This window comes from Arvicola amphibius, chromosome 6 (assembly GCF_903992535.2).
Source record: "Arvicola amphibius chromosome 6, mArvAmp1.2, whole genome shotgun sequence".
Lineage (NCBI taxonomy): Eukaryota > Metazoa > Chordata > Mammalia > Rodentia > Cricetidae > Arvicola > Arvicola amphibius.
In genome coordinates this window covers 7,060,869-7,080,779 of record NC_052052.2, presented here as the reverse complement: position 1 = coordinate 7,080,779, position 19,911 = coordinate 7,060,869, and the positions used below count along the sequence as shown (strand labels likewise).

The 19,911-nt window shown below is 41.0% G+C and overlaps 1 protein-coding gene across 5 annotated transcripts in view; it reads right to left on the bottom strand.

Annotated features, from left to right (window-relative positions):
- The window catches only part of Kif1b (kinesin family member 1B), a 131,205-nt gene that overhangs the window by 83,775 nt on the left and 27,519 nt on the right, over positions 1–19,911 (bottom strand). For all 5 annotated transcript variants that reach the window (XM_038332666.1, XM_038332661.1, XM_038332663.1 and 2 more), the window contains exons 3-8: positions 12,134–12,210; positions 10,386–10,565; positions 8,881–8,946; positions 4,378–4,556; positions 3,682–3,793; positions 471–548 (exon numbers count right to left, since the gene is read on the bottom strand). In XM_038332666.1, the coding sequence (XP_038188594.1) occupies positions 471–548; positions 3,682–3,793; positions 4,378–4,556; positions 8,881–8,946; positions 10,386–10,565; positions 12,134–12,210 (692 nt within the window). The remainder of the gene's footprint in view (positions 1–470; positions 549–3,681; positions 3,794–4,377; positions 4,557–8,880; positions 8,947–10,385; positions 10,566–12,133; positions 12,211–19,911) is intronic.

Genomic DNA, 19,911 nt, shown 5'->3' with positions numbered 1-19,911 from the left:
AAAACTCTTCTCTATTTTGTTATCTAACTTACCATTTCAGTGAAATTATAATCAATAATTGATAGATTTTTTCATTAAAAAATAGATTTAAACATTGGGTTTTGTAGGTCACATCATCTCTGAGGCAATTCTGCCAGTGCAGCATAAAAAAACAGTCACAGAGGGCTGGGGTAAAGCACACTGGTAGTGTGCTTGGCTAGGACACACAAAGCACACATAAAAGAGACAAAGTGGCACACTCAGGATACAGAGAGATCAAGCCCATCCTAGCTACATATTAAGTTCTAGGCCAGCCTGTATCAAAATAATAAGTAACACTATAAACAATATATAAATTAAAAATCACAGCTATCTCTCAATAGAAACTAATTTGTAAAACCAGGCAGAAACTAGATTTGGTCCATAGCTACAGTTTGTAGGCCCTTGTTACAAAACATTGATTGACTAGATCATTTTGCTAAAATAAATACCTTTAATCGAGTTCCTTTGGCACCAGTTGAATCAGCTCGTTCGCTTCCTGCTAGATCCACCAAGCTGATTTTACTGACCTAAGTAAAGAACAGTAATATGGAAATTAAAAAATAAGCAAGATATTTAGGTGTGTAGTTCATGGTTGTGATCCCAATACTCAGGAGGCAGAGCAAAGGCAGGAGGATCATCCATGAGCTCAAAGACAGTCTGCTCTGTACAGTGATAATAAATTTAAGACTTGACAACAAAGACAGGAGTCCATGCACCCAGGAAGCAAATGGAGATGAATTTCTCTGAATTCCAGGCCAAACTGGTCTCCACAGCAAGTTCCAGGACAGCCAGAGATACATACTGAGGTCATGCCTCAACATTCATTGACCTCTATATGCATGCACATGTGCATACATGCGCACCCACAGACACACACATGAAACCTATTAAATTGCCATATGAAATATGAAGGATCGAACAACTGGAGCTCTGTCTCTCTAGCTCTCTCTCTCATTCTCTCTCTCTTTTTTTCAAGACAAGGTTTCTCTGTAGCTTTTTGGAGCCTGTTCTGGAATCACTTTTTAGACAAGGCTGGCCTCAAATCTTCAGAGATTCACCTGCCTCTGCCTCCCAGTGCTGGGATTAAAGGTGTGCGCCTCCACTGCCCAGCCACAGCTGGAGCTCTTCTATACTTCTAGTGGCAATAATTATTTTGAAAACTGTTTAGCTGTTTCTTAAGAAGCTAAGTATGTCTTTAATCCCAACACTTAGGAGGCAGAGGTAGGCAGATCTCTGTGAGTTCAAGACCAGCCTGGTCTACATGATAAGTTCCAGGACAGTCAGGATAATAAAGAAACCCTTCCTCGGGGGCTGGAGAGATGGCTCAGAGGTTAAGAGCGCTGCCTGCTCTTCCAAAGGTCCTGAGTTCAATTCCCAGCAACCACATGGTGGCTCACAACCATCTGTAATGAGGTCTGGTGCCCTCTTCTGGCCTTCAGGCATACATGCAGAGAGAATATTGTATACATAATAAATAAATAAAAATAAATAAATAAATTTAAAAAAAAAAAAAGAAAAAAAAAAAAAAAAAAGAAAGAAACCCTTCCTCAAAAAACAAAACAAAACAAACCCAAACCAGAAACTAAACACACATCTGACACAAGACTTAATACTACTCTTAAGTATTCACCAATACAAATAAAAACAAAATAAAGATTCAAATTGTCAGCTGTGCATGGTGTGTATAACCTGCTGTGTGCACTGTGTACAACCAGCTGTGCACGATGTGTACAACCAGCTGTGTGTGATGTGTACAACCAGCTGTGCGTGATGTGTACAACCAGCTATGCGTGATGTGTACAACCAGCTGTGCATGGTGTATATAAACAGCTGTGCATGGTGTGTACAACCAGCTGTCCATGGTGTGTATAACCTGCTGTGCATGGTGTGTATAACCTGCTGTGCATGGTATGTATAACCAGCTGTGCATGGTTTGTACAACCTATTGTACATAGTGTGTATAAACAGCTGTGCATGGTGTGTGCAACCAGCTGTGCATGGTGTGTATAACCTGCTGTGCACGGTGTGTACAACCTGCAATTCCAATACTTGGGAGGCTCATGGAGCTGAGTGAGCTCTAGGTCAAACTAAAGAACCAAAGAACAATCAGAAAAACAAGAAACAACAAATCTACACACACGTGCACAAATGTTCCCAGGGCCAGGTGAATGAAATAATGAAGTATCTGTCATCAAGGAAAAGGAACAAACCATCAACATAACACAAATGAACCTCAAAATCATCATAAACAAAAGAAAGTTGGCAAAAATGTAGTATATATACTGTATCATTAAATATAAACTAATCTATAGTGACAAAAAGTGTATTAAGAACTGCATGGATAATGCTTTATAATACCTTTATAAGACCTCAATATAACACCTTAATAATACCTCAACAAAATTTTTCAAATTAGTTTGAACAAAAGAAGAGATGACTTAAAAGCTTCTAAGCTGAGGTACAGCTAATGGCAGAACACCTGTCTGAAACGCAAAAGACCCTGAGTCTCATTAGCAGAAACAAAAAAATAGTCACTAAACATAAAATGATTCTAGCTCTTAGTGACAACACTAGCAGAAAGCATTCCCTTTACAGGGCAAAGGGCAGAGCATCCTGTCTAAGGATCAGTAAAATAAATTTAGATTCAGGTGTGCCACACCAGGGATACAGCACAGGGGAAAGCACTTAAGTAATATGAGTGTGTTCAATTCCTAGCACCTCACTCACCCCACCTCAAACAAAAAGAATACTACTGAATGCCACTTAAGAGTTTGTCATATCATAAATATATTTTTATTAGTTACAACTAAAAATTAACAAATACTGAGTAGTAACTTGGAGCCAGGCATTATTACATGAAGTTAACCTACACTAACCCATAAGCATTTAAACAACTCTCTGAAGTGTTACAGAAGGAGAAAATAGAGGCACAAGGAGGTTAAGGAAGTTTACTCAAGGTTATGTAACTAAAAAGTAGCAAAGCCATAACTCAAAGCAAGCCATTTTATTCCAAGCTCTAAGATACTTAACCACTAACAAAATGAGAAATTAACAATCAACAGTCGCTGGAGTAAGCTTGCCTAGTATGCTTGATGGGTTTCGACCCTCAGGACCAGAAAAACAGACAGACAACGACAAAGGAAAACAGGGGGCTGGGGACAGCTCAGTAGTAGAGGGTCTGCCTACCATGTAATAGGCTCTGAGTTCAATTCTCAGTAACAGAAACAAACAAGCAAAGGTGTTTGAACAATATTGGAGTTGTTACAAAGTTATTTCCCAAGAAGGAAGCACACCATGCATGCCTGACCACCTGCAGACATCCCTGCAATAACTTTATCAATGGTTACTGTCGTCCAGGCAAGAAGAAAAAGTATTTTTCCCCCCGAAAGAACTACTTAACTGTCTTGCATGACATAAGTAAACTATTAGACCCAGTTTTAAATTATATTTTAACTGTGTTTTCTAGCTTTCAGTTCTATTAAATACCCACACTGAAAACTGGTGTGGGGTAAATGCTGAGTGGGAATTAAAAACCACCTCCACAAAGTCAAAGAACAACACTTATCCCGTCCAAAACTAGCAGAGCGTAGTAGTATAAAAGGGGTTTCTCACAGGTCTCCACAAAACCTCCTCACGACAAGAGATCAGAAGCTCGCCTACCTTCTCAGTGGACAGGTTAGTCTCGGTATCGTGCTTCTTCTGGGTGAAAACAATGGTAAACACAGCGTGGGAACGGCTACTGGTCTCATTCATGTTGGTAGCTGCCACTGTCCTAAATAAACCCAAAGGTGATCATGTGACAAGAGAATTCTTCCATGAGAATTGAAATGGGTAGCAGGCTCTATACAACCACACATAACAATCATGGACAACAGTCTGGAGCTCAGACTAAAGGACTGTCACTGACACAATTGCTCTAAGTGCAGTCTTATTTGTGAGCCCATCAAGTTACCCCACAACTCCAAAGGCAGCCATCAGAATCACTCTTTAAACTCCAGCTATCCCTTTAGTAATCACTAGAGCGTTTAATTTTTATTCTTCATTTGGTGCTCATTTATTCCAGAATCAATTACTACCACAGCCTCATCTAGACATTACAGCTAATGTTTTACCATGACTTAAATCAATACCAAGAGTTAACTAAAGTTCTGACCTGCTTCAACAATGCACCATTTTAATGAAAAGACATATACTTAATGTGTTGAAGCCTATACCGCTCCAGCATAGCCAAGACTCAAAGGACTCTGCAATTAAAAACAACTTAATAGTTACAAATGTGGTTTCAATCCTTACAATGGAAAAAAGGACCTCAAAATATACCAAAGGACTCAGTCATCAGTCTATTTCCTACCATACCTGGCTTTGTTCCCAGCATCCATGAGGTCAGCAATGTCAGTATAAGAAGTGACCGCCAGCTTGGACAGATCCTCCACGTAGGGTCCAAGAAGCGGGTGTTCACGCACACGCAAATTGCCCTTGTTTTTGGGATTCAGCAAATCTCGTACTCTCTCACAGTAGATTTCCATGTAGCTCACCTAGGAACATTTTATTAAAGTAAATTAAAGAATTTGGAAAAGATATATACACATTAGACACTTTTTCAAAGCTAAGTAATGTGTTTCAGACCTGAGACAGAAGGATCATGCATTCATGGTCAGCTTAAACTGAAAAAAGGAGATCCTGTCTCTTTTAAAAAAAGAAAAACATTTGTAAAAAACTGTACAGCTATAGGTCAGAACATCACAGTCCAGGACCTGTACTGTACTATCAGTGCTGTGGACGTCAGGTTACAGGGGTCAGAAATAGTCTTTCCTCAAGAAGGAAGAGAGAGCAAACAGGTACACATAGTAGCTATGTGTCTTAGGCACAACATATATTTCAGTAGAACTGTTATTAGTGCCCATCCCCTTTAAAGCAGGATCTTTTGTAGCTAAACTGGGTCTCAACCTTGCAATCCTCCTGCCTCAACATTCCAGGTGCTAAGATTACAGGAATGTACCATCTCACCCAGCTTTATTGGAATTTTAAAAATGTGTATTACTGTCAGCATTGAGGCTTAACGTGAGGTTATTCTAAAAGCCTGGAAATTAATATTTTGATTAGTATTAAATCCAAGGGATAGCCAGGAAGTGGTGGCCCTCGTCTTTAATCCTAGTGCTTGGGAGGGAGAGGCAGGTATGAGCTTTGACAAACAGTGCCTTCAAGATGCTTGGCATCGCCATTCTGAGTTCAAGGCCTGCCTGGTCTACAAAGTGAGTTCCAAGACAGCCAGAGCTAGTACAACCAAACCAAAAATACCCCAAAACTATTCTGGCAAGAGAGCACCAGAGTGCTGACTATCCCTGCCTGCTTGGTGATATGGAATTTCCCTCTGTATGCTGTGACTATGTTTTATTACCCTTTGTTAATAAAGAAGCTGCTTTGGTCTATGGCAGGGCAGAATAGAGCTAGGTGAGAAAACTAAACTGAATGCAGGGAGAAAGAAGACAGAGTCAGGGAGACACCATGCAGCTGCTGAAGGAAAAAGACGCCAGAACTTTACCGGTAAACCACGAGCCTTATGGTAAAATATAAAATAATAGAAACGGGTTAATCTAAGATGTAAGAGCTAACTAGGAATATGCCTAAGTCATTGGCTAAACAGTGTTGTGATTAATATAGTTTCTGTGTGATCATTTGGGTCTGGGCAGCCGGGAAATTAAAGTGCAGTCTCCGCTTACAGTTCAGAGCTGGGATTCCATCTTTACACCAATTTTGGCTCCTTGACAGCAGGCACCTTAAGTTGAGCTCTCTCCATAGCCCAGTCACTAATTCTTTAAACTGACCACAGTGTTATTAACTACGGACAAAGCATCCAATAAAAGGAGTGAGAGTTTGCCAATGACAATGGCTTATTGAAGACTTAGGAAGGCTCAGACAATATAATGTTAAATAGTTCTGGTAACAAAGCTACAAAAGTAGAGTATCTGTCTAGTATATATAGTCCTGGGTTCAATTCTTGGCATCAGTGAACCAGATAGTGTGGCATATATCTATAATCCCAGCACTGAAGTGGACAAAGGATTTTCAAAAGTTCAAAGTCATCTTGGGCTATGTAGTCTGGCCAGGAATAAATGAAATTTTGTCTCAAAAAAAAAAAAAACCTTACAAGACTGGGCATGTAGCTCACAGTAAACGTTTATGTGAGGCCCCGTGTTCAAGCTTGAGTACTGCAAAAAATAAATTTTTGAAAATTTATGGGATAAAAGATATTCATCCTGAGAGAAGGCCTTACACCCAGGAACATACTGGCAACACTAAGTGAACTCAGTGTCTTAAAATAAAGGAAAAACAAAACAAACACCAAGCACATGAAATTAGAAGGCTACAGTGGTGGGGGAGGGGAAAGCTGGAAGGGAAATAATGGGAGGAGGAGCTCATCAAAACACATTATTCAATGAAGGAATTCTCAAACAATTAACAAAAAGATACATAAAGGAAGAAGATTTCAGACAATAGGAAGGTTATACATTAAGGCCTCGAGGAACGTTTACTGCTCCATTATAGAAACTGAGGAAAAAAGAGTCAGTGTGGCTGGGGCAAACAGGTGAAGAAGTAGGAAAAAAAAATCAGGAAATGTGGCAAGGAACCATAGTGCCCACTAGGATTTAAAGATGCACCCCGAATGATTTCTGAAAACTAACACAAAATGGTATCTTCTCTTATTACCTGTAAGCTCCAAGTCCTGCACCTGATGTAAAGAACTGTTCTAGGCCAAGACAAGCTAGTTCCAGAGAAAGTTGAAAAGAGATGTGTGCAACCCCTAATTAACAAAAAAAAAAGTCCAAAGCAATTGCATAAAATAAGTAGAAACCATGTAAATACTGTCAAAAATCACACCACACATCAAAAAAATGAATTAAAAAAAAAAAAAAGGCTGGGCTGGAGAGATGGCTCAATGGTTAAGAGCATTGCCTGCTCTTCCAAAGGTCCTGAGTTCAATTCCCGGCAACCACATGGTGGCTCACAGCCATTTGTAAATGAGGTCTGCTGTCCTCTTCTGACCTGCAGACATATACACAGAATATTGTATGCATAATAAATAAATAAATAAATTTTTTAAAAAAAGCCTGGGTGGTGGTGGCGCAAGCCTTTAATCCCAGCAGAGGCAGGTGGATCTCTGAGTTCAAGGCCAGCCTGGTCTACAGAGTAAGTTCAGGACAGCCAGGGCTACACAGAAGAACCCTGTTTAAGGGAGAAGGGGGAATCACTAGCATTTTCTTCAAAGGTAGCTTTATTTCCCAGAACAGCAGGTTTGTGTTACAAGAGCATTTCCATTATTATGAAGCCCAATACACACAAAGGGTGTTTTCTTCTGTCTCTGTGTACAAGAACAGTTTGAAAACCACATATTAGCAATATTAAAGAGAGTTTACATCAAATAAAAAGAAAAACTGATTCTCAATGTAAATAAAGTCTGTGTTGGTGTTATAGTAGCGAGCAGAGCTGCTTTGCCTCCCAAATATTAAAGTGTAAATATAATTTATGAGATGATCACACACATTAATAATCAAAGAAAGTCAAATTCAACAAAAAGTTATATGCTATCAAAATGGCAAAAAAAATATCTTTTAAATTAACTTTATAAACGTGTTTGTAAAAATGTGCAGGCAGAGGCCTGCAGAGTCCAGGAAAGGACATCAGATACCCCAGGGGTAGAGCTGCAGGTGGGTGAGTTGCCTGGTTGGGTCCTGGGAACAGAACTCAAAGCCTCTACAAGAGCAGTTCTCATTCTTAACCACTGAGCCATCTCTCCAGCCCCAAACTGGGAAAGAGTTAAAAATAAAAATACTTTATGGTTGCCAGTTTCTCCTGGAAGAATGAAAACTGCTATAGCCTTGCCTTCAAAAAGGCCATTTGCCAGTCAAATGTATCACTTAACAACCAGATACATAACAACACCCAAAAATGACAGACCAGAACTCTGAACTATTTCTTATTGCAACATTATTCATCATAACCCAAAGTCAGAAACAGTCTAAACCCATAAAATTAAGGGAATACTTTAAGTGAGCAGCAACCAAGTCTTCTGACACAATGGGGATGACAGTACAGCCAAGGTGGGGAACCCACCTAGAATCCCAGTTCTGTCGAGACAGAGCCAGGGCATCTCTGTGATTTCCAGACTAGAAAAAGGAAGGAAGGGAGGGGGGGAGGGGGGGGAGGGGAGGGAAGGGGGGTGGGGGTGGGAGGGGAGGGAAGGGGGGGGGAGGGGAGGAGAGGAGAGGAGAGGAGAGGAGAGGAGAGGAGAGGAGGGAGAGGAAGGAGAGGCATCAGGAGAGGAGAGAAAAGAGAAGAAGCAATGGGGCCCAGCCCAGTGAGATGACCTAAATTCAATACTTGGGATTCCACATAGTGGAAGGATAGAATCAACTCTGGCAACTTCCATTCCTGCATCATGACACTTGATTGTGCATTTGTGTAGAAATTAATTAATTAACTAACTACCTAATTAATTAATTAAATTGATTATTTTGTTTTTCCAAACTTGGTTTCTCTGTGTAGCCTTAACTGTCCTGGATCTTGATCTTTGGACCAGGTTGGCCCTGAACTAAGATATCCATCCACCTGCCTCTACCTCCCACACCATCAGGCATTAAATGAATATTTTTAAAAGATAATAGAGGGAGGCTGAACATGGTAGTGAATACCTTTAATCCCAGCACTCAGGAGGCAGAGGCAGGCCTCCCGTGTTCGAGGCCAGCCTGGTCTACAGAGTGAGACTAGGACTGCTTTAAGAGACCCTTTCTCAAAAAAGAATGTAAGGGAATGGAGGGACAGGGCTCTAAAAGCTCCCGGTCTCAGTCATGCTCTACTCACCTCCACAGAGTAAGACATCTCTTCGTTACAGTTGTCGTTGATCTTCTCAAAGAGCTCTTCGCACAGCTAGGAGAGCAGAATGAAAGGGACCGTCAACAGCCCAGCCAGAGAAGCACCTCATTATTCACAGCAATGATAGTCTCCCTTTTTCTCGCTCCAAATGTGCATGTCATAAATCTCAAGCACAATTGATATTTTAAATAAAAATTTTATACTCTAGCCAGGCAGTGGTGGCGTGGCGCACACCTTTAACCCCAGCATTCAAGAGGCAGAGGCAGATGGAACTCTGTGAGTTCGAGGCCAGCCTGGTCGACAAGAGCGAGTTCTAGGACAGGCTCCAAAGCTACAGAGAAACCCTGCCTCAAAAAACAAAAGCAAAAAAATTTTATACTCTGATATGCTCCTAATTGTTATTCTCCTTCAACAACAAAACATTGATATTGTTTCCTTAGGAAGAAACCTCCATTTATTCAAATTTGATTCTTCATCTTATACTCAGGTAACTGGTATACATCACTACAGCAATAAAACTAACTAAAAATGAGCAAAAATTTATAATCAAGGACTTAACTGCAATGGCCTGCAGAAACAAGAAGAATCTCTGTGAGTTCCAGGCCAGCCCCGTCTACATACTGAGTTCTAGGACAGCCAGGGCTGTCCTAGAGTTAAAAAGCAAATAAGCAAGAGTTAAAAAGCAAATAAACAAGCAAAAACCAAAGACCTGATGGCAACATTATTTATCATAAACAAAACTTACAGTCTAAAGGGGGTACAGTGGTACAGCTCAGCTGGCAAAGTGCTTGCCTAGCTTGCTCAAAGCCCTGGGCTGGATCCCTGTAACCCCATAAACTGGGCATCATAGCACATTAAATTTTTAAAAATTAAAAAGCTAATTAAAAAATTAAAACACACAAATTTAAAAAAAAAAGGAATAGAATGTAATTAGCAGCAGAGTACTTCCTTAAACACTGGGCCCTAGGGTATTCCTTAGAACCACAGAAAAGGTCGTTAGAGGTGATCTATATAGGAATTTTTGTTGTTGTTGTTTTATTATTTTGATTTTTTGAGACAGGGTTTCTCTGTGTAGCCCTAGCTGTCCTAGAACTTGTTCTGTAGATCAGGCTGGCCTCTAACTCAGAGATTCGCCTGCCTCTGCCTCCTGAGTGTTGTAATTGAAAGTGTGTGCTACCGCCACCCGGCTATTTAGGAACTTTTGATAAAATCACATCAACATTTCCTGAGGGTTCCAGCATAAGTAGCTGATAACACTAAAAGATAGGCTAATGTGGCAGTTCAGAAACAGCAGTGTTTCTAGAAAATGCTAACTCTCCCATCTTAAAAATACGTCAATCTTCTCCTCTCATAGGAAGTACTTCTGAGGAACAGACAAGCGGTCTCCCTTGTGCCTTACATGGCGCAGTCTCGGAATACATTTTCTGGTAAATAGAAAGCAACTGAGACTGAAAGTATTGATGGGCACAGATGCTGACATCCAATTGCTTTACCTGTGGAATGATGCCAGCTTGGCTTTCTTCTTGCTTCCCCATCATTGTGTAGGATTTCCCAGCACCAGTCTGCCCATAGGCAAAAATACAGACATTATATCCTTCAAAGGCATGTAAGAGCATTTCCTTCCCAATGTCATTGTACACACGATTCTGTGATGCAAAGCAGGGATCTTCAGGCTGTAAAGATTAAGAAGAAAAGTTACAGTTGTTTACTAATAGTCTTTCCTATATTAATCTGACAACTTCTACATTAAAAATGTTTGGAATCAGAATAGTCTTTTAAACTATACATTTTTAAAGAGCCTTCTACACATTTTTTTTTCATTTACACACATACATTCACATAGAAAGACACTAGAGAAGTTAGAGCTCCAAGACTTTCTTAAGTAAAAAACAGGAATAACAGACCAAAGGTCAGGTTCACATACAAAACTACTTCTTTGAACTTACTCTAGACAGTGTGGCTACTTCAAAGAAAAATACAATTTTAGTGAAGAACATTTTCAATTCCTCCCTCAGCCCTCTCCTTGATTAGGCTTTGCAGACAGTGTGGAACATCTCTCCTCACAAAATAGGACAACTTACAATGCCTCAGACACAAGTGCACAGAAACGAAAGCCAGTCTCTAAAGTCACCAAGATTTGACTAAAGGAGTCAGGAAGAACCAAAATACTTGATTAAAGTAAATATTTTATTCCTCAGGTAGTATTCGCTGCATCAAAACTGAACTTATGGCTGGATGTAATAACACAGAGTTGTAATTTCATCACTGAGGAGGAAGAGTCAGGAGGATCAGGAGTTCAAGGTCAGCTTCAGCTACACATAGTGAGGCCAAGTCAAACTCTGTCTCATTTGGGTTTTTTTGTTTTGTTTTGTTTTATATTTTAAAACAGAGTTTCACTATACAGCTCTGGCTGGCCTGGAATCTGATCTATCAACCAGGCTGTCCTGGAATTCACAGAAATCCATCTGCCTCTGTCTCTTGATTGTTGGGACTAAAGGTGTGTGCCACCACACCAGGACTTCAAAAAAAACTGTCTTTAAAAATGAAAATAAATTAAGAGGCCAGGGATATGGCTCAGTGGGTAAAGTGCTTCTGTGCAAACACAAAAGCCAAAGTTTAGAATCCCAGGACCCACATCAAAGCTGCCCATGGCAGATGCATCTTTAACCCTAGTGCTAAGAAGCAGTCAGGAGGATCATAGGGCTCAAGGACCAGACAGTTCAGCCAGTCAGTGAGCTACTGGTGCAGAGAAACTCTGTCTCAATATGGTGGAAAGTGATGAAGAACACCAGATATCAACCTCCAGTCTTCATATGTACACACATGCATCCCCTGCACTCACTCACACGAGCACGCGCGCGCGCGCGCGCGCGCACACACACACACACACACACACACACACACACACGCCATGAATGAGCAAACAAATAATTTTTTAAAATGGACTTATAAACTGGGATTTTATTAGCCACGTGTTATAGCCCATGCCTGTAATTCTAGCTCATGAGAGGGTAAATAAGGAATACTGGCCCAAGTTTGAAGCTAGCCTAGAGTATACAGTAAGTCAATGCCAATGTGGGCAATGAGATTCTGTCTCAAAACAAAAAAAAACTAGTAATACTTTTTCTTCAAACACACACACAGAACTCATCCTTGACCACACTTGGAAAATCAGAATTGGATCTTGAAACAACCTAGGATAAAAGAAAGACAAGAAAGGCAGAGGGAGGCAGGGACTCACCGAGGTGTGAGACCAGTACGAGTAGTCAAAGCTGAAGGACTTGGGCGCTTCCTTTGGGTTCTTTGGGTTAATAATACCTAGAGAATAAAAATATTAAATTGTGGTAAGTCCTTCAATTTTAAGTTCATTAGCTCAATATATTATACTATATGCTCAAATCATCCCAAACAGTATATTTATACTATTGAGTCTTAAGAAGACAATCAAAAAATAAAAGTATCATTTAAGAGACAATTTATACTAGAACACACACACACACACTCAGATCAGACCACACACTCATTTGGATGTTACCAGTACTCAGAATATAACAGGTTCTCAGTAAATGTTCTAGGACTGAGTGTCCTTTCGAAGGTAAGTTAGCGGATAAAACTTGGAAATGGGCTGTTTCTATCTCAAAGTACCTCATAAGGTTTGAAATACTTCAACACATTAGAAATAAAAATTAGAAAGATATTATTATATTAATCCAACCTAATATGAAACAAACTCTTTTGGAAATGCTTGCTATCTACTTCGAAAAAGCATTTGCAGCCAGGAGGTGTTGGAGCACATCCTTAATCCCAGCACTTGGGAGCCTGGTCTCCAGAGCTATAGAGAAACCTTGCCTTGAAAAATTTAAAAAAAAAAAAAAAAAAAAAAAGCCAGGCGGCGGTGGCGCACGCCTTTAATCCCAGCAGAGGCAGGCAGATCTCTGTGGGTTCGAGACCAGCCTGGTCTACAAGAGCTAGTTCCAGGACAGGCTCCAAAGCTACAGAGAAATCCTGTCTCGAAAAACCAAAAAAAAAAAAAAAAAAAAAATTAAAAAAAAATCATTTGGTAATGAGGTATTCATTGCAGCTTGTGTTTTCTGAAATTCACAATAGACAATATGCAATCTACTACATGTATATATGTGCATGGATGTTTATGCAGAACCACAGTGTACTAATAAATCACAAATCTCATCATACATATTGAAATGCTTTCTCATGTGACTAATACTACCATACCACACTGTAGCAACAGACTGAATGCTGAAGTTTAATCCTTCTTTTTATATATACAAAGCTTTATCTCATATTTCACATGGGACAGACTCTCCCAAACATGTAGTCATGAAATCTCTAAGACTGGATAGTTCAACCAAATCATTTCGCTGAGGCAAGGCTACACCCCAAACTGTCCGTGACAACGGGATGAAAAGTAAACCTGTCCTCAGCAGCTGGTGTGCAGCACACAAACAGCAACCGTTGCTATGATGCTAAGTTCTCTTTCTGGCAGGATTCCTCTGGGTACAGCCACATACTTATGTGGCAACCTCAAACGCTGACAGAGAATTAATAAGGCTCACATTACACATAATCATGTGACAAGAGAACATGGTTCTAGAAAGAACATCTCTACAAATACACGGTGATTTAATCAAAGTCTGACAAGAGTACAACCAGCCAGAATTCACCACATCATTTCTTCAACCCGTTAAGTCTTTTGCATTTAGAAATCTTTTTTATCTTCCCAATCACCCAGTGAGGCAAATGTTTTCTCATCCCCATTTTATAAAGAAGTCACCAAAGAAAAGCTCAATATTCCTCAGGTCACGGAGCAGATCCAGAATTTGAATCTGCAGAGCTGCCACAATTAGCGAAGACATCATCATGTAAATGCTTATTCTCTAGACACAATGATTACCAAAGTGAAACAGAAGAAGGTATTTTAAATATTTGCATGTAGCTATATGCATATAGCTATCCCCTAAAATTAAGCCACAGGCATTGTTTAAAACTCTCTTTTATTCCTTGCTTTTTTAGTTTTTCAAGACAGGGTTTCACTGTTTTGCTCTGGCTGTTCTGGAACTCATTTTGTAGACCAGGCTGGCCTCGAACTCACAGAGATCCACCTGCCTCTGCCTCCCAATCCTAATGCTAGGATTAAAGGCATGTACTATCACCAACTGGCAAAGTTTCCTGGTTTTAACAGTAAGAATTAGACAATAAACTCTACCAAGACGACAAATTATTAGAGTCCTGTTGTATGAGACAAAGCTTAAAACTAGGAGGAACTCTGAGGTGATGGGCATGTCCCTGAAATCAATCTTTACCACTCTAAAGCATGATTAAAATAAGCACATCTAGAAAACTGACTGTTATCAAACACTTCATCCATATGTCATTCTGTCAAGACCATGAGAAAGTACAAATTCTCAGATCCTATCCCTTGATTTATCATTTCCCTAAGGAGAAAAACAAAGAAAATCTACATCAGAGTGTAGTAAGTTCACATGAAATCCTTTTCTTCCTTCTCAGCAAATTTTTCTCTCAGCTCTTTGAAGCCTCTGATAGTTATACAACCAATCTGGGCTTCTTGTTTGTTTGTTTGCTGGGATTAAAGCCAGAGATTTGCACAAACTAAGCAAGTAGGGAACCATATGCTACATTTCCAGCCCCCTCCTGTTTGTTTTTTAAAGAATCACTTATATCAACAATAAATAGGCCAGGCAGTAGCCTTTAATTCCAGCACTCGGGAAGAAGGCAGAGACAGAAGAAGCTCTATGAGTTCGAGGTCAGCCTGGTCTACAGAACAAGTTCCAGCAAGGTCAGGGCAGTTACACAGAGAAACCCTGTCTCAAAAAAACCAAAGCCAAACCAAACAAAATCAACAAACAAACAAAACAAAACAATGAACAAAATTATACAATTTTTCAAAAGCTCTTTATAAGGCTTGGGTGCTAGCTCAGTGGCTTTCTAGCACATAAGACTCTGAGCTCAATCCCAAGCAACACACAGACAGTATATAATTGTATAACAGTTTTCATAAATAATATTAAATCTACCCATATTTGGTTTTTCTTTTCAAGACAGGGTTTCTCTGTAGCTTTAGAGTTTATTCTGGAATTAGCTCTTGAAAGCTACCAATATTTGAAATATTTAGTTATCAAATGAAAAAAACATTGTTACTTATCTTGTTCAGGAGGAAAGCATTATCAGGAACCTCAGAAGGCATGGTAATTTCTGCTACCTTTAGAAAACATCGTATTTTATGTGTAGGGTGTTTTGTTTGCATGTATGTCTATGCATTTCATGCAAGGCCAGAAAAGGGCATCAGATTTTCTGGAACTGGAGTTACAGATGGTTGGTAGCCACCAAATGAGTGCTGGAAATCAGACGGTCCTCTGGAAGAGCAGCCAGTGCTCTTAACAACTGGGTCATCTCTCCATCCCCTAATTTCTACTTAAGTTCTGTATCTGTGATTGTAGAATTATTCTGTTGTTTTCTTTTTCTTCTATGGGAGTTTACCTGCACTGTGTCTATGCATCACTTACCTGCCTGTGCCTGAAGAGTACAGAGGAAGAATGTTGGGTCCATTGCAGTGGGGTTACAGACAGTGTAAACTAGGAATTAACACAGATCATATGAAGTGCTCATAACCAGAGCCACCTCACCAGCCATATTCTTTTTTTATATTGTTTTTCAATTTTGTGTGTGTGTGTGTGTGTGTGTGTGTATGAAACGTGAATTCAAGTACTTGAATACAGAAAAGGTGTCTGATATATAAGGATATCGTTAGGAATCTCCCCCCCTGAGACAGGGTTTCTCTGTGTACCAGCCCTAGTAGTCCTGAAACTCACTCTGTAAACTACGCTGGCCTCGAACTCAGAGATCTGCTTGCCTCTGCCTCCCAAGTGCTGGGATTAAAGGCCTGTGCCACCACTGTCAAGCTCGTTAGGAATCATTTTACTGATTTTTTTTTCTATCATAGGGCTATCTGTGCTATCCAGCCTATGATTCCTGGTAATATTTTTAATTAGGAAATATTTTATATATCTAAGATAAGACATATATAAATAAAATATTAAAAAATAAAATATATCTGGCCTGGGCTGTGACCAAGGGCCAAGTCTTGATCCAGGGCCCTAGAGCAATGGCAGGAGCCTGTGTTGATGTCTGTGGCTTCTGTCGTCACTAGGGTCCATGCAGAGGCCTGTGGTGGGGTCATGTAGGTGTCCAAGGGTCATGCTGCCATGGTGGCCTTGACAATCTGAGTGACCTGCACGGCCACCTGGGACCATGGTGACAACCCGGCCTGGGCTGCTGCAAAGGACCAAGTCTGGGTCTGTGTTGGTGTCCCTTGCTCATGCTACTACCAAAACCCATGTGGATGCCTGGCGTTTGGGACACACCTGTAATCATGCTGGTGTCCAAGGGCTGTGCCACTACCAGTGTCAGGCCGATTTGAGTAGCTAGGGCTGTCAACTGGGGTCATGGTATTGTCTGAACCAGGGCTGCAACCAGGGCCTTATCTGGGTTCTTTGATCCATGGTCATAGATCAGTGTCTAGCCCAATCGACCCACAGCCAACTACTATGTGGAGAAAGAGAGCCCAAACTGGAGATCTCCATTGGGTCCCTCCCCTAGGACATTGGGGAACAGCATGGAAGAGGGGCAGAATGTAGGAGCCAGAGTGGTTGAGATTACCAGGGGAACACGGCCCACAGACATCAAGTAAGTGGGCTCATAAGGGCTCACAGACTGAAGTGGCAATCACAGAGCCTGTATGGGTCTGCACTAGAGCCTCTGAATACATAATATGTTTGTTAGCTTGGTTTTTCTGAGGTGGTCCCCTAAAAGTGGGAGTGGGAGTCTCTGCTCTTTCAGATGCTCGTGTGACCCTTTTCCTCCTACTGGATTGCATCACCCAGCCCTGATATGAGGGTTTGTGACTAGTCTTACTGTATCTTGTTAAACCATGCTCATGGATATTCCTGTGAAGCCCGCTTTTTTCTGAAGGGAATCTGAGGAGGATCTGGGGGAGAGGGGAGATGGGTGTGAGAAATGGGAGAGGGGAATGTGCAGTCAGGAAGTATCAAAAACAAGAGAGAAAAACAACACCATGTACACATGCATATAAATACACACAGAGATACACACACTTGATGGAATGGTAGGGGAAGGACCTCATAGCGCAGGCTGATGGAAAAGCTGTGCTCCTTCTACTCCCCTCCTGGATGATGCCATCTCAGTCCCCTTTATAAAACTGAAAAGCAGGTGCAGCGCCGAAGTCCTGAATGTTTCCTTTTCCCAAATCAAAGGGAAGCTAGAACCCTCGTTTATCCCCTCAAGAAAATCTTCACACCATTTGCCTTTGGGCTCAAACTCTTAATTCCTCATGCCACAGTCAACACTGGTTACCTTAAAGGGACAGAGAAGAGCAAGATGGTGTCTGCTAACTATAGTATAGACGACTATCTTTAAAACAACGATCATGAAATGTTTCAAGGCCTTAGTTTAATAATGAACCAGAACTAATCATGTTCTCTTTCTTACAGTCACTTCAAGTTGATTGACTTCAGACGGGCAGGGAGACGGCACAGCAGTTAGCGCTCGCTTACCACCCTTGCAGAGGGCTCGGGTGCAGCACCCACCCGGCACCCACGCGGCAGTACACAGCCACCTATGTTCCAGTTCTAAGGGCTCTGACAACTGCTGGATTCTTTGGGCTCCTACACACAGTACTACAAATAAACTCACACAGGGACACACAATACACACAAATAATCAATAAATAGTTTTTAAAAAGCTAAACCTTAGAGAACTGGCAAGACTGCTCACAAGAAAAAGTGCTGGCCAATCAGGCCTGATGACCTGGTTTTGGTCCCTGGGATCCACACAGCGGAAGGAGAGAACTGATTCCCACAAGTTATTCCCTGACATCTATAGATACATGACAGTGTGTGCACAGCCACACAATAAACTAAATAAAGTTTAAAAACAACCTTCCAAAGTTGTTAAACACTCAGTTTTACTCCTCCCTCCTCTTCTCCTTGCCTGCTTCCAGTTTAGTCACCATAGTGCAAAGACACAGAAATGTTCTCATTACTGACCCAGAAAACAAGGCAGTTAAACAAGATTTGGATTTAAAACCCTCTTTATTCTCCAGAATAAATTTGTTTATCTAATATCTCAAAGTCACTAATGTAGTAATTACACTGTTGTCGACAAACTACTAAGACTCTGCCTGCAACTATAATTAACACATCAGTGTGGGAGCACTGTAACTTTATATTCGCTCTTCTCAAAGGCATGTTTGGGCTCTTCTGAAGAAGCATGTTTGGGTTGGTTAGAACTCCTATGATGGACTAGGTGCAGTGGTCCATGACTGTCATTCTAGCACTCAGGAGGTTGAAGCAGATGGATCATGAGTTTGAGGACAGCTAAGGCTGCACAGTAAGACCCTGCCTCAAAAGCACAAAATAAAAAAGTCCAGCAATACCAGAGTGGCACAAAAATAAAAATATGTACACCACTTATATTACAAAACCATGAAATCAAAACCTAAAGCCATACCCTAGCAGAATCTTCTGAAAATATAGTAAAATGGCAGAAAGCATAAAGTACATTTGAACAAAATACATATAATCACAAAGTGTTTTAATTATTTAAAATAACTACATACTCTAACATGATAAAAACAGGTGTGGGTATATTACACATACTCACCATATACTCAATCCCAAAGAACAAAAAATATATAGTAAGAAAAGAAGCTGGGGGGTTGTGGCACCTATCTTTAATCCCAACATTCCAAAGGCACAGGCAAGCAGATCTCTATGAATTTGAGGGCAGCTGGATCTACATAGTGAGTTCCAGAACAGCCAGGGCTATATAAAGAGACCCTGTCTTGGAAAAGAAAGAAGGAAAGAAGGAAGGGAGGGAGGGAAAGAGGGAGAAATGAAAGGAAAACTACAACTCTTCCGTGTCAGTACAGTTCTAACACACAGATACAGACGGACGGTGCGATACAGCTGGAGACAGCGCCAGGGTTAAGAGCAGTGACTGTTTTTCCTGAGGTCCTGAGTTCAGCTGCTAGAAACCCACAAGGCAGCTTACAACCGCCTGTAATTCTAGTTCCCGGGGATCTGACCTCTCCTAACCTCCCTCCACAGGTACAAGGAACACAGGTGGTACAGAGACGTCCATGCAGGCAAATATTTATACACATAGAATAATAAAATAGAATTTAGAACATGCTTGTTTTATAGTGTTTTCTAAAATTCTCAAGGCTGAATATGGTAGCACATGCCTGTAATGCAATCACTCAGAAGATCAAGGCAGGAAAAAGAGCAAGGTGAGGCCTGCCTGAGCTACACAGTGAGGCCCCACACTCCCACACCAGAAATGAAGAGCTTCTCAATGAACAATTCTGATCTTCCTAAGCAAATTTTGGACAATTTTACAAGGAGATGAAGTTGGGTCCAGAGAGGTAGCTCGGGTAAAAGTACTAGCCACATAAACCTGACTTTGACTCCCAGAGTCAACAGGTGCACAGACGGCTCAGCAGCTACGAGCTTGATGCTCAGTTAAGAGGCCTAGAGTTCAGATCCCAGCACTGACACTTCTAACTCCAGTCCCCAGAGATCTGACATACTCTTCTGGCCTCAAAAAACACCATTAAACATGGACACATGAACCAACCTTGAAGGCCAACGAGCCTGGCAAACACAGAACAGCAGCAGAATCAGGAGAGATGCATCAGCAAACTGGAAGGCAGGAGACCCGCCTCTAGAAAACTGCTTTCATCTCTACACATGCACCAAGACATGCGAACATGCCTACTTGCTCAGGCACATAAGTGCACACTCAATAAGCAGATACTGAAAACAAACAGGTGAAGCTACATCTGTTGGCACAGACCTGTAATTCAGCACTAACGAGGCAAATCTGGAAGGACAACCATGAGTTTAAAACTAACCTCATTTACAAAGCAAGTTCCAGGCTATTCAGAGCCACATAGTAAGGCAA